This window comes from Haemaphysalis longicornis, unplaced genomic scaffold, assembly GCF_048455015.1.
Source record: "Haemaphysalis longicornis isolate Haplotype H1 unplaced genomic scaffold, Haemaphysalis longicornis Haplotype H1 scaffold_14, whole genome shotgun sequence".
NCBI lineage: Eukaryota > Metazoa > Arthropoda > Arachnida > Ixodida > Ixodidae > Haemaphysalis > Haemaphysalis longicornis.
The window spans coordinates 37,023,318-37,038,617 of NW_027526245.1; the positions used below are offsets into that span (position 1 = coordinate 37,023,318).

Genomic DNA, 15,300 nt, shown 5'->3' on the forward strand with positions numbered 1-15,300 from the left:
CAGTGTTAGTGTCTTGTGGTTAGCGTCATCGTTCTAGTTTCTTTTTTTTTGCTTTAGCAAACGCAGACATCGCAATACAGCGCTTTTTTGTGGTTTTTCAAACTTTCGTTGCAGCATGAACGCGCTTGTGCTTACGGACGATTGTAAGGAGAGAAATACCACTCTCAGTGGTATTTAAAAAGCTCCGCTGTCTAATCACGTGAGCCGGGCCGAGTATCGATAAATTTATTTATTTTGTACACACTAAGTGTTCAAACTATTGATTAAGAATTCGGTTGCTAACTCTCGTGGCGTGCATAACGCTTCCGGGTCTTAATGCACGTAAGCTGTCTTGATTTCTGTCCACGTTAAAGATCCCCAAGTAGCCAAAATGAATCGGGAGCCCTGGCGTATGAGGTGCCCTAAGCCAGTTTGTTATTTACAGGAATGTTCAAGTTATTCGTGATACTGACTCGATATTTAATTCAGTGTTCATGACTGCATCGTGTTTTTAAGAAAGCAAAACAGCAAGCAATTGTTCAGCCGGCATACCATTTCGCATACGAAAGCCCTTTATTTTTGTGACAGATTTATGGCCTCCAACTCGGGATGTATGTGCAGCAAAGCTGTTGCAAACTGTGAAGGAGTCAGATGTCGTCAGGGCAGTCCTTGGTGGGTACCATCTGGAACTCTTCTGAAATCTTGTTTTTCGCAACGATGTCAAGGACAGCCTCATCAAACGCTGCATCAAGGCTCTGTTTCCGGGAGGCCACACCAGAGGTCACTGCAAAGAAAATAGATATAGTCCAGAGTTTGACGGAATACCGTCTGGTCAGGTAAAAGCCTTATTGCGACGATAAAGCGTAGGTCACTGACCAAGTCAAAAAAGCAGTGTGACATATAAAAGCCGTTTGAGAAAATACATATTTGTGTTGGGATATCAAATATTAAGGGAACTATGCAAAACTTCGATACACGATTTCACTCTTTCCTTCTTGTCTCGAAGCACTGCGAAAGCTCTAGTTATCGCCAGCACGGAGCTGCACTGCGTGATTTGCTCATCGCAGGAGATACGCCTCCCGTTTCTGCTTGGATGTTGTGGCTGTCTTTTTAAATTGTCTATCGAATAAATTCGTTACTGTGGCTAAAGTAAAGCCGGCCAAAAGCCGCTACACAGCTTTAATAACATAACTCCAGTGGTCGAAGAACGCCGAGATCCTAAAATGAAGACATGTTTTAAGCAGGTTTCTGAGTTATCTGATGGGCATTTAGCAGTAATTTTTGGCTGTTACTTTGCGACCCCTATAGTTTAAGCACTGGTTGTGTTGGTTGACTACGTACTGCAAGCATATGATTTCTAAGATAGTTGAAAAAAGGGTTGCGGGGTCCCTTTAGCTTTTTAGCTGATATTGTGCTGGGACCCAAATTATCAGCATTAAATTTTTTGTACTAATTCGCGCCTATATAAACACGCCACGGACACAATGTGGAGGCGTCGGTACGTCCGTGACACGTAAATGAAGCAAGATATTTTTACAACATTCACTTTGATAGTGTTATTACTGTTTGAACTTTAAAGTGAATACCGTAATTGATGAGGTTATGGACTGAGTACTCTCCCGGACAATCCCTCTTGTACGTGTGGTCTTGTTGATGCCCATCTTGTCAAGCGGCAACTACTACAAAGAATGCCCCCCCCCCCCCCCCCCCGGAATGGGCATGGAGTCTGTTTGCTTTAATTCAATCAACCTCGATAAAGTCCTGTGTTGGTGAAAAGCTAGTAAATTTGTACCGTTCCTTTCAGAAGACGTATCCTCCCCCTTCTCTACTTTCCCCTCGATAACACGTGACCGTACCTTTCCAGCATATGGTAGTTATCCCTCTGCCTAATCAGGAGTTCCACTGAGCCCTAATCAGCCCCTCTCTCTTTCTCTGTTCATTGACAAATGTTTGGTCGCTTTTAGTCATATTTTTCCCTTCATACGTTGCAAAATGGGTGGATAGGGACCGCGCACCTCATGAGCGCAGTATTGGTGCCCCTCAGGCAAATAGATTAATACTAATATTTACTAGATGTTAATCCGGTTCCGGTGCACGCGAGCTGGCTCCAACGAGTCTGTCGTGATGTACCGCGTAAAAGCTTTACATTTTTAGCTGGCATTGCTCGTGAACTAGCTCCAAGTTGTCTGTGGCTGCAGAGAAAACACAATAATGTTGTAAAAGAATTTTAAAGTGTGTTTATAAATATAAAGACGGCTCCTAAAATATTCATAATGCAAGAATTTATATAACCTTCATGCAATACCAACAAGAAAATATAGGCTCTTCCTGTTAGTTTTGCGGTCAGGGGAACGATGAAGCTATGTTGTTGATCAGGCAAAGAAAGAATGAAACAGTGCCAGTTGTTGTGGCGGCCTCCACTGCGTGTTTGAACATACTTGAGCGTGTTTTACCTCTATATTATAGGAGCACGAAATTCTGCACCCCTCGTCATTCAGCACCCTTACGTCAGTTGTGCCCGAAAATGTCTACGACAATGCTCGGCTACCTCCGCACGCGCGGCGAATTTTCTTTCGTGCAGCCAGGCCATAACAGGACATAGAAGGATAGAACGCTCCTCCTTAGAACAGAATAACATGGCCGCACAGATTGAAACCATAATTATTGCTCTTTGGCCAAAGCCGCTACCCCTTAGTCTGAACTAATATCAGTCAATCTAAAAAGGACGGACTTTGAGACACGCATATACCTAGAAACAAATGGTGGATCGTACAAGCCATGTACCAGAACTATGAAAAAGCAAAAAAACTATGAGGCGCCCATGATTTCTCTGATAATGTGGAAATGCCTAACGTGTTGCTCTGAGCATTTCTAGGGCTTGTTTTCCTCTTCGTCACATGTTCTTCGTGTCTGTGTCGCGCATCCGAAGCTCCACAAAACTGATTCTCGTGCACTCTGCTGAACTAAGGCTTTGGCAAACTAGTGGACAACTTTACGAAGCGTGTAATAAGGACTATTACCAGGGGCTCCGGGCCCCTTGGGTTGCTCGAATGATGCTCTGCATCCGCAACTGCTTTAACAATTTCGTACATACGTCAGTTCACAGGTGTCTTCGTGTTGAATTCTTTTTGCGGAAGTGGACCGCCTTAGGAATCAAAAGGAACTGTCCAGACAGGAAATATTTGACGATACTGGGAGACAGCCTGCGGTGAAGCTCTGCTGCTGCTTCTGAGTAAGTAATATAGATATAAGTGAAGCTCCTTACTTTGCTAAAACGTTTTATAAAGGAAGCAGATGGGCCACTTTGTTTTCCTTTCGTCCCATCTCCCCGCACGGGAACGCGACTTTGATGTGCGCCGTAGAGCTTAGGGAAGGTTTGTTGCAGCGCAGTCTTGATCTTGAATCGTTGTCATGAGCAATTCAACCTCTCAATTTTAGATGCGAAGCCTCTCATGGTCGGGGCTATGTCCCTCCCTTGTCGTTGTCGTTGTTGTTGCGCCGTCCACACCCCCACTGCGCATGCTCGGCTTGCTGGATGCCCGGTCCCTTCTATTGCTCCTGGAGTGACAGTGTTGCCGGTGTCTTCTTGGCCCGGCACGAGGCGAGCGCGCTTCCCCTTTAAGGGTTCCTGAAGCGACTTTGTGGCCGGTGCCTTCCTGTGCCAGCACGAGACGAGCACGTTTCTCGCTCCTTCGACGTTTCATCGTCATCGGCAGTGGCGTGCTTCGGCGAGTCTCGGTGGAGCCGTGATTACAAGGAACCCAAAACCATCCGGGGAACGTGCATCGACCTCATTTTCAGCAACTTTAGGGTTCATTCACTACAACCGCCCTTGACTTTACAATTTACAGATTATAAGGCGGTCATAATCACAGCGGAACGCCAACCACAGCTCGACTAGAGTGTACTAGAAGTTAGCTCGACGTCCACTACGTTGACCATGACGATGATAATGATTAAATAAAGACAAACTCATACCACGTACAACGTCTCTCTCTCTCTCTTTTTAATGCCTCTCCGCTCTAACAACCCCCCCCCTTCCAATAAAATTACACCATCTTCCCGTAGGGGAACCCTGAGTACTATGCGAAACAGCCATGGGGTCAACGCAATTTCCACTTTCGTAGTTCCAATAAGTGAAAAGTGTGGTAGTTACCATGGAAACCAAACGGTAAATATAACGGTAGCTACGTACCTCAACCTCACGGAAACGACGAACTGAAAACTAATGGGCACTTGAATCGACCCAATGCCTGTTTCTCATACTACTAGGGTTCCCCTACAGGAAGATGGTGTAATTTTTTTAAAAGTGCGAATGCACTTCTTAAGCGACCCTGAACCTGTGTCCACCGGCGATGTCCGCATAGCATACCCACGTGGGGGATTGGCCAGGAATCTCCTCGTCTTCCTTGGCAACGGGGGGAGATGGGCGCGCGCTGCCTGGCCGCCGACATGGCACATACCGACGTGGGGGATTGGCCAGGAATCGGGCGTGAGAAGGGCTAATGCACCCGCTTAAAGGAGTACTGACACGAAAATTCAAAGCTGAGATCCGCTCTAGCAGTCAAGTACAACGATAACACAAATAGGTGTCTGTGAATAAATGCATCTTTCTTTCTTTGTAGTTGTGTGTGTGTGTGTGATCTCTCTTTCGCAGACATTACCGAACCGCGCAAATTCAACTCGTGCATTCGCACTTTCACATTCTTCCCCTCGGGGAAATGCGGGGAATTTTCCTGTCTGTCTCCTCACTCTCCGCCTCTCGCCCACAGGTCTAATACTATGTTTCCCGCTCTTATTCGGCGCATCACTGCGCCTTCTCTTCTCGTCTTCTTCTCTTCCCTTAACGTCATGATTCCCCAACTGTAGTCATATGCCTCCCCTTTCATCTCACCATCTCGTCTCAACTCCTCTCCTTCCTCATCTTCTCCCTGCAACACTTTTCTTTCCGCGCTTGAACATCTCTAACTTACTATATCCATGATCCTGCACCCCCTCCTACTGAACTCTTATTATTATCTAAATTTCGCTCCTCCCTTCTTTCCTCTATGTATAACACTGTCAAGCTACCCTTCTCTGACCCTATTGTCGCTGCCTAAGAATCTCTTAGTGAAGGTGTTTTTGCGGATTAGTTGGTGAAATTCAGTCGCACACCAAGCCCAACTCGAAGAAACAAATACAGGCGCACTAATAATTTCCTGCTATTTTGCGTTTTAGGGGATAACAAAACAACCAAAAAGCGTTATGCTAGTTTGCAATACAAGAGCACGTGTTAGAAGCCATGACCATGCCAGCAAACTTCGCATTACACATTCCCTCGAAAATTGGTCTACCGAAAGTTTGGCAATGCATCTGTCTCCCATCCTTTTTATTACGTGGGCTCCGTGATTTCGCGTCCTCCCGTTTTGCCGTACTATTTTAGTAATCGCGTCGTTTGAAACGCCGACACGGTCCCCTGTCGTGCACAGAGTCGTGCAGTGGAGCGCCAAATTGCTTCCTGTTCTGACCTTCAACGACACTGCATGCTCCGCCATAGTCACATTATCCGTCCGCCGGTCACGTGACTCGTCAGATGTTTCCGGAAGACCCACGCGCGTGCCGCCGGTGCGGTAATTCGTGGGTCAATGGTATTGTTCGCGGACCCCCTGCGGATCACGTGACCAGATAGTGGCTCATGAGTGACTCTCTAGAGGGTCAGCGATTGGTGGGGCAAGAAACGGATCCTATTGGTCTATTCTATTGGTCTAATTGGTCTATTGGTCTAATTGGTCTATTCTATTGGTCTATTCTATTGGTCTAATCCTATTGGTCCAGTAGTCCAATGATGAGCTAGCGCCGCACTAAAGAACTACAGATTTATCCTGCTCAGCGACAGAGTGAGAGACCGCCGAAAATTGTCAGGAATATTTATTTATTTATTTATTTATTTATTTATTTATTTATTTATTTATTTTTACTCTCAGGGCTTACAAGAAGCGTTATAGAGGGGAGGGGCTACATCAATAGTGGAATACAAGGCACGTAAAAAAAAACTCAAAGAAATATGCCAACCACAAGAAGGCATGAGCCAAGACACCCATGTTACAGTACAATAACAAGTATTAAGTGAATATGATCAAGAACTGAAAAACACACTGCTAAGCAATATCCGAAGTATAAAGTGAACATAAGCAAGAACTCACAAGTAGATCGCTGTGCAAAAATTCAGATCTGATTTTAGTGCGCGGGCATTCACGTCACCAACATTAAGGGAAAAAGATAAGCAGATAAGGAGTAGGAGTGTACGTTTAGATAAGGTTTGTAAGTGCAACGCGAAAACGATGGGTGTCTGTGATAGTAACCAATAAGAGAGGCAGGTGATTCCAAACAGCACACGTCTTCGGAAGAATAGTGTTACTGTATGTTGTAGTGCGTTGAAATGGAATTCGAAATTAAAATTTAAGATGGTGGTCTACACGGGTAGAAGTATAGGAAGGGGATGCGATGAAACGTGGTCGCAGCAGATAGTACAAGGAAGGCTGTCATATTTATTACCCGGTATTGAAAGTTACCAAAGGTGGTTCGTATGTCCGGTGACAAGGGGTGTTTTTCTATAAAACCCGAGTTTAGCGAAACTCTGGCAAAGACGAACTACGGCACACTCACGCCACCTTATGGTAATATTTTGAGGCCGGAGTAAAACGTTTTCAAAAGGCGGCTCACGCGATTCGCTCATGATTGGGGTGACGTAATGGGCCATGGCAGCACGCGCCAAGGAGGCGTGAATTGGGCGTGAGGCATTTTTCAGGGCATTTTTCGCTCCGCTGTTGCACCGGTGAGTACTGGAGACACGAAGTTATCGAACTACTTCAGTTTATTACTCTTTTACTCTCATAATGTGTAATTCATCACGGAAATAATTTTGTTTTAATTTTCGATATTAATACGGGATTTCTTGGGGAAGTATCTCTTTTCGAGAGACAGTTTCTACCGTAAGTGTAGTACACATAATCACGTGACAATTAAAGACGAGCGAAAAAAGAAAAGTACGGAGGGATACGCGGCAAATTTAAAACGCTGCTATATGAAACACCTTCGGCTTGTCGTTTAACACTCAAATTTGCGTACACAATGGCGCGTTCTGTGGCACCTGTTGTGGTTCAGCGTCGTGTCAAGAAAACGTGCTTGACTTTTCGAGACGCACTGCAAACGCCACGCATTCCGAACTGGTAATTTCATTGATTGATTGACTGTTTGTGGTGTTTGACGCGCCCAAGCTACACCGGGAATATGACGCGAGCCGTAATGGAGGGCTCCAGCTTAATCTTGACCACCTCAATATCTTTCAACTGCCCGGAATCTCGACGCACGGGCGTTCTCGCTTTTCTCCTCCACAACTGGTAAGCGTGCACCTGTGTTTGCAAATTTGAACACTGCCAAATTATAATAATCCGCCCTTTGGGCTGAGGAGTTTCGTAAAACGATCGCAGCGAATTTTGTCGGTGGGTTGCGGAGATGGATTTCCGTTTGGTAGAACAATTTTTGGCATTTTGTGTTTTGTTTATTTTTGCTTTTTACGGCTGTCTCCCTCTGCAGAAAACTGCTGCACAAAACACCACTCGCAGCGCAAGAGGTCTGTCCGGCGGTTTGCTTTTCTTCAATTTTGAATTCAATCCCTTCAGCTCCATCATCTGTCCGTCCCCCTCTTTGCGCGCTCTCGCGTCCTCTCCTTTGTTATAATATATTGTTACGCGGTTGTTTTACATCAATTTTAGCCATTACCTTTTTATATAATGTTATATCATCAGCCCCACCTCATAATCATAATAACTGTTACCTATATCTCAGCTATTTTCCCCCGCACAGGATATCAGGCCACAATCTATATGATCACGCTAACCTCTCTGTTCCATTCATTTTGAAATGTAATTCATTTATTCAATTTATATTAATGCAATTCATTTATTTCAATTTTCATTCATTAATAAAATTGTACCGTCCACATCCATTTTCTCTCACGTTGCTCAGCGCGTTCTATTTGACAATAATGTACTTCAATAGCATCCATCAATATATGTAAAAATGAATTGTTTCATAATAAATGGTAAGTGGCTATATTTGAGGTAAGAGATGAAACGCACGCAAGTCCTAATGCAAAGCGTATGAGGAGACTGCATGTACGTAATAGGTATATCAAGAAATACAACCATAACATATCCAGCATCAAATTTTAAGAGATTTCCCTGGAGATTTCCCCGGTAATTTCTCATCCGTATTTCTTTTTCATGCCTTTTACTGATCCAGCATGGCTTTAAAATCTTATTCTATGGAAACCATACCCTCATCGAGCTAGTTGGCTGCTCCATACATTCACCGTCAACCGGGCTGTAAAAGTAAAAATGATCATGCACAGCAATCATATTCTCTCGCTAATGTTAAACATGTAGCGAACGACAATGAGCTGTCTGCCCCCACAAAAATGCAGCAGATACCATGGCGAACATATTCACTCTTTGGATTTATTAAAATGAAGCCAGGCTATCAACAAAAAATAATTCAAAAATGGAAACAAAGACCAACATGTGGTTGTTTCTGTAGAATCTATTTAATCATACAGCTGCAAGACAGCACAGCCTCCGAAATTTTCAATAATATACCAGGAGGGACGACCGACCGGCATATCAGCGCCTTATCACGGTGTTCAGCAGCGAAATAGGCTAGCTGCTGTATGAGTGTCGTATGCTTCGTGGTTTCCTTGAGAGTGGTAAAACCCCTGCCACTGCATATCAATGAGTTTGTGCCCCACGCTTCTCTGCTACCTTTGGCGGTAGCGAAACGGCCTTGCAAGATAAGAAAAACAGGGGGTGTGTTGCCCTGAGATGAACAGCGGTGCAGACGACGCTGCCACCAAAGATAGTTCTATGCGCTTGCGCGTACCCTCGCCTATTTTGCCGGTGAACACCAAGATAAGGCGCTGACATGACCATCGGTCGTCGCTCCCGCTATATTATTAAAACTTTGGGAGGCTTTATCTTTTATAACTCAATGTAACACTTTGCTGTATTATTTTTTCTTCTTAAAATGCCGAGAAAATTGGAGAGATTGGCTTCGCAAAACAAAACCAGCACATTCTTCTATTCCCATTAATTAAGTCAATGTGCATCGAAAGTGGTATTCATTAACAGTAAAGCCACACAGGTGAGACCACTTGACCCTCAATCACTAACCCAGAGGACGCTGACTATGCAACTCTGTAGGAGACTGCTGCTGACCAAAGCGACTGGCAGAGACTATTCAGAAGTTGCAGCCACTCAGCCAGCGCGAGATGGCCACAGCCCAGAGTGAAAGGGTGTCTTACAAATCTGATGACCGGGGATAACAAAAACAATCCTTAATGTTTGGGCTGCCTGGCACGTGCATGGCAATGTGGGTGTGAAAGATTCTTTTAACCATTCAGCTTCGCTTCATTTGCATAGTTTGCGGCAAATTTAGAGGCCCAAAATATATTAACATAGACATCAGAGCTTAAATATGTGGTTCTCGAACGCCAGTGCTCTGGCGTTAGATAAATGTTACCCCCGTCCCCCAAGCATATAGTGCATTATACAAATCGCAGCGGCAAACAATTTCCTGTTCAAGACGTGATACACGTATGGTAAGCCTGCGCACGTGTCTCCCTAGTTTCTTTGTTGTATGAAAAGCAGACTGAAATTTGTTTTGCCGAGGGCACCGCAGACTCCCCGGAATACCCCCTGGCCCGTTGAAGACGCTCTAAAATATTACTGCCCGCAGCGGTGGCTGACTGGCTAAGGCATTGCGCTGCTGAGCACAAGTTAACGGGTTCGATTCCCTGCCGCGGCGGCCGCTTTTCTGATGCAGGCGAAAAGCAAAAACGCCCGTGTGTACGAGAATTCGGACATGTTAAAGATCCCCAGGTGGTCAAATTTAATCCGGAGCCCTCCACTACGGCACGCCTTGTCGCCTGCGTTGTGTAGGCGTGTTAAAACCCTACAATAAAAAATTAGTGCCCTTCCACTCTATCAAGAATGATGACCTGCAAAGCTGGACACAGTCCACGGAGTACACAGAACAAAACACGATTATCGTAATTCGCGATGGAGAATACTTCTTAGCCAAATAGCAGAGTGAACCTCTGAAGGATCCAACCTTTGTTCTTTTAGATATACATAGAACTGCGTGTGTCGCTGCCGCGTCGCGAGCATCTTACGGTTGTGTAAGGCCGGGTTCAGAGAGTTGCCGCAACAGTCGTAATAACTTCGGAGTATGACGTCATTTAACGTTTCAGCCAACCGAACTGCATGACAGGCCATTTTTTTCGTCCATAGCTCACGATAGGGCTTTTGCGTCTGTAGTCTGAGCATAGGCTAACAGACAAACCCAATCCGCTATACCCCTAACGACTCCGGACAGGTGCCATTGGGCCGTTTAACGTCCGCGTTTAAACCTCGCACCAGCACAACGTACATGCCATCCATCATTCTAGGCATGAAACCTATAGCTGCGCGTGGACGCTCCCGGCTCCCTTCCTCTATTGTCCACTACAAACCTGTGCACGCATAATCCGGCAACCGGTCATGTGCGCGTGCTTAGAAGTGACAGACGCGGTCGAAAATATACCCTAAAAGCGCTCCGAAGAAATGATATTCCCGCACGCCGGCGTTCCAAGCGGCAAAATTGCTGTTCATCCGGGATGGACTCGCCGCTACTCGACGAGCTGAACATGAGGCGGTAATGGCGGCGCCAGCAGTTTTCCGTTGTTTTTGAGCTCATTCGTGCTTGTGTTCGGGCCAGCGCTTCAATTCTCACCATTTTTCCTCCAAAGGAACGACATGCATTTTTCCCATAACGATTTAAAACCTGGAAGCCCTTGAGCTCTATTCTCATGCACAAACATGTGGCCGTCCGTTTTCCTTCCCCCTCGTATGTATCTCACTGTTTGTGAAGATGTCTGTGTAACACATCAACATACACACGAACCATTCGATTAAGAACAGCCCACTAACCGCATTGAGCCATGTAATTTTGATATTTAAATCTCCCACCAGAACAACCGGCATTTCATCGGTAGCGGCATGATGTCTAGCTGTGCGTGCAAGCCCCCCTTTTCTATCAGCAAACCATGCACGAATAAACCGGCAACCGGTGATGACGCATACTTAGGCGTGAAGGACACCGGCGAAAATGTCGCTCGGATAGCCTTCCAAGCTAAAATGGAAAAATGGGCTCAAGCCGGCGTTCCAACTGAGGAGGTTTCTCTTATACCGGGAGGGATTCGCAGCTACTTGGCTAAGTCGAATTTGAGCGGAAACGGCGACGGCGGTTTTCCGTCGTTTTAGGGGGCCCTAGCCTGGGCTTCGCAGGAGCGGCGTCTGTTTACGTCCGCGTAAACGAGTGAGCGAACGCAGCAGCAAGTAAGGAAAGGAAACGGGGAGGAGCGTCTGGGGAATGACAAAGTGCAGTACGACATGTGCTGCCATGGCGTTATCTCTCTTACTGCCTTTCCCTCACACTTAATTGTTTCATGTGTCACCACCAAAGAGCGTCCTCCCCCTGACACTACCCCCGGACCCTGTTCCAATCTCCGCTAATACAAACCACGTGACATTTGCGTGGGAGGTTCAAACACGATATGCACCAACATGCTCGCTGCTCCCGTGTGCGGGGCTAATCCGAACCATGTGACGTACGCGCGGGACGTTCAAACATGATTTGCAACAGGCTGACCGTTGGCTGCGGCGGACTACGAGGTAGCAGCACAGTAGCGCACGGTGGCGTGCGATCGCTGATCTCGCGAACACTTCATGGGACGCAACTGAAATGCTCCGTGAACAAAAAGAATGCAGCGCGCGCTGCGCACACATTTCATATTTGGGAGTGTAGTAATCGTCAGTGCATATTTTACGCCAATCCGTGGTTCTTTTTTTTTGCTATCATCTGATAACCACACTACCGCCGTTAGCTGCCGACTGCGCAACTTGCCAAAGGGGAATCGGGGGAGGCGAGCAGGAAATAGTTCAGAAAGAGGTGTCAGCGGTGGTGAGGGGGAGCGACGGAGCGGCACCGAGTAAATCGATGACACTGGAATGAAAACATGGGGGGTTAGACATTTACTGCTTTGCAGTAATAAATCACAGAGAGAGAAAATGACATTTATTGATCATTTCGGGCGGGGAGGCGGGTCAGGCCACGCAGGGCTTCGCCACCCCCTGTCTATGTACTAAGCAGACCCCGAAGCTATGCCTGGGCACCGGTTCAGGCTACTCGGAGAGTCCCCTCCCGAAGGAGGGTCTCCGTTTCGCCTTTGCCGAGCCAGAGCAGCCTCGAGCCGCTGGACTGCCAGCAGTTGCCGCTCGTATTCGGGCGAGCTCACGAGTCCTATAATGTCCGGTGGTAGCTCTTTTGGGCGCCCCACTGCACTGTGTCTTTCACATCCCCACATGATGTGGGCCAGGTCTGCAGTCACCAACGCGCACACACTGCACATTGCACTTTCGTAAGTTCCAGGGCACACGTGGCGCGCGAGCACTGGAGTCAGCACGGATCCAGTCTGTAGTTGACGGTGGAGGACGGCTTCGCCCCTCTTGAGCCTCGGGTGAGGTGGGGGCAGGGCGCGTCTCCCCGCACGATGCCAGTGAAGAATGTCCCCGTAGTTGGTCAGGGGCTCCATGATCTCCGCCGCAGACGATGGGCATGGGGGCACCGCACGGTGCGCGAGCTCACGTGCGATGGCGTCCGCCTCCTCTTTGTGGTTGACGGTGCCACCCGCAGTGCCCCCCACGTGTGCGGGGAACCAGCGGATGTGCGTTGTAGTCTCCTTGCGCTCGCGGAGCAGCCTCGCTGCAGTCCCGCACACGGCGTTCCTGGCGTAGCTTGCTACTGCGGTCCTCGAGTCGCTGAGCACCGTGGTGATTGTGGGGCTGCTCGCTAGCGCTAGGGCTATTGGCAGCCTCCTCTGCCTGCGCGGCCGTTCGGGCCTTGATGCTGCAGGCGTTCAGTAGTTCCCCGGTGGTGGCTCGTACGACCACCACCACATATGTGTTGGGGCGGTCGCGGTGCTTGGCTGCATCCACGTATACTGCCCCCTCGTCACTGTTGTGTGCCTCGGCGAGCGCTCGGGCTCGCGCCGCTCTCCTCTCCGTGTTCCTGTCCGGGTGGACGTTCCGCGGCAAGGGGAGCACCTTGATCTTGAGAACGATGTCGTCCTCTATGAGAACGATCCTACCGTGATGTTGGTCAACTTGAGGTGGGTTGATGCCCAACCTCTGGAGGATGGCCCTGCCGGTCTTGGTGGAACCGAGGCGTTCGAGCTGGGAGACCTGCTGGGCTTCACTCACCTCGTCCAGGGTGTTGTGTACCCCCAGTTCAGCGAGGGCCAGGTTACTCGTGCTGTTGAGCAACTCCAGTGCTGCCTTCTAGGATTTGCGGATGCCGCATTGATCCTATCCTTCTCCTGTTGTTTCCAGTAGTGGAACGCACCAACGTATGTAACGTGGCTCATGACAAGTGATTGCAAGAGGCGCAGCAGGTTAGCGTCTCGCATTCCCTGCCTGCGCGTAGATATTCGTTTGATGAGACGCGTTGCGATCCCCATCTTGGTGAACATGCGGTCGATTGCGGTTGTATTGCTGCGGCTGGCTTCGATGTGCATGCCGAGCACTCTGATGCTTTGCACGTGGGGTATGACTGTGCCGTCCCCCAGGCGTAGCGTGATCTTTTTGGCGTCCTCCGCTGCTAGCTTGCGGAGGCGGCCGGGCGGTGGTAGTATCAGCAAGTCCGATTTCTGCGGAGAGCAGCGTAGTCCCGTGTCTTTCCGGCAGTCTTCGATGTTGTCGATTGCCTCTTGTAGTGTGGATTCAATGTGGCCGTCACTACCCCCGGGGACCCAGAGGGTAATGTCGTCCGCATAGATGGTGTACTTGACTTGAGGGAGCTGGTTCAGGCATTCGGTGACTCCAATCATCACCAGGTTGAAGAGAAATGGCGAGATGACTGCGCCTTGCGGAGTGCCGATGCTGCCCAGCTTCCGCTCTTCCAGTTGTAGGTTTCCAATCTGTAGCATCACCGGGCGGTGTGACAGAAAGTCCCTGATGTAGTTGTAGGTCCTCTCTCTGAGCCCCAGTCTGTTGACTTGAGCCAGGATCGCAGAGTGGCGTACCTTGTCAAAGGCGCTCTGTAGGTCTAGGCCGAGGATGGCGCGGTTGTCCCCGGTGTTGACTGTGGTGGTGTCCATGGCTTCGTGCTGGATTAGCAGCATGGCGTCTTGCGTGCTGAGCTTCTCTCGAAACCCTAGCATCGTGTGCGGGTACATGTTCCGGTCTTCTATGCTGCGCTACATGCCTGTATTCACCAGCGTAGCACATGATATGTGCGCTCGGGGCTTGGCCAAAGCAATAAATGGAATAACAGCAGCATGGGAAGGCAATAAAAACACTTGTTGACAGTGATATTCACTCGGAATATTGTACCGGGAATCTGTTAAAACGTCAACAAAAAGGTTATGGCACAATCAGTGTCAAATGATGCGTGCACATTGAATTGCAATTCGACGAGGGTGTACGCATATTGAGTACGGGCAACAAAGCAAGATCACGTCAAATTTGAAATCTGGCATGCTCTCCTGTAGATTAGCTTAGGGAGACTTGGAAAAAATGCTGTTTTATCTTGGTAGGCAAACATGAGGCTGTTGGTCGCACTGTGGGTCTTTCACGGCTGCACTTTCGAAAGGTGTACGCGAAAAGACAACCCGCTGCATCTGCGTGGCGGCACTGGCACTTAACACACACAGCTTTTGTCGAATGGGAGGCTATCGATGGTGGAGTGACTCCCAACGCTTTTGTTGAAACTTCCCGTTGCCAGCAACCGCCGCGCTGACATCACTTACGACACGATGGTAGCGGAGCGGGAGTCGTGTCGAAGGAGTCGCACAAGATTCGCTCGCAATTTACCCGCACTGTACTTTTCGGTAGCTGAAAATGGGCTCAATAATACTCTTACGTTACAATGAAAACATGAGTCCAGCCCACGAAGCGCGCTCCACTGCCACCAGGAACAATACAGTACACTGCGCTAGCAGCCATGTCAGTCACGAGTAAAACTCGGCGCTGGAAAACAGCGCCGAGTTTCACCCGAAATCGCGTTTCCATCAAACACATCCAGCCCATTCATTGCGCGGCGTAGGCCCTGAAAGCTCTAACCCAACAATGGGGTCGACTTCGTTCGTGGGTTAGTGCAGCAGCCAAAAAGTCACTTTCATTTGAATGCCGGTGGCGGTCACAAATACTTAGCAGCAAAAAAAAAAAAAAATCAGTCCCCAGGCCACTG

At 48.2% G+C, this 15,300-nt stretch overlaps 1 protein-coding gene across 1 annotated transcript in view; it reads right to left on the bottom strand.

Annotated features, from left to right (window-relative positions):
• Positions 1-580: 580 nt before the first annotated feature.
• Positions 581-15,300, bottom strand: part of LOC144165047 (uncharacterized) — a 176,018-nt gene continuing 161,298 nt past the window's right edge. The window contains exon 5 of the mRNA XM_077695204.1: positions 581-763. Within this exon, the coding sequence (XP_077551330.1) occupies positions 627-763 (137 nt within the window). The 3' untranslated portion in view covers positions 581-626. The remainder of the gene's footprint in view (positions 764-15,300) is intronic.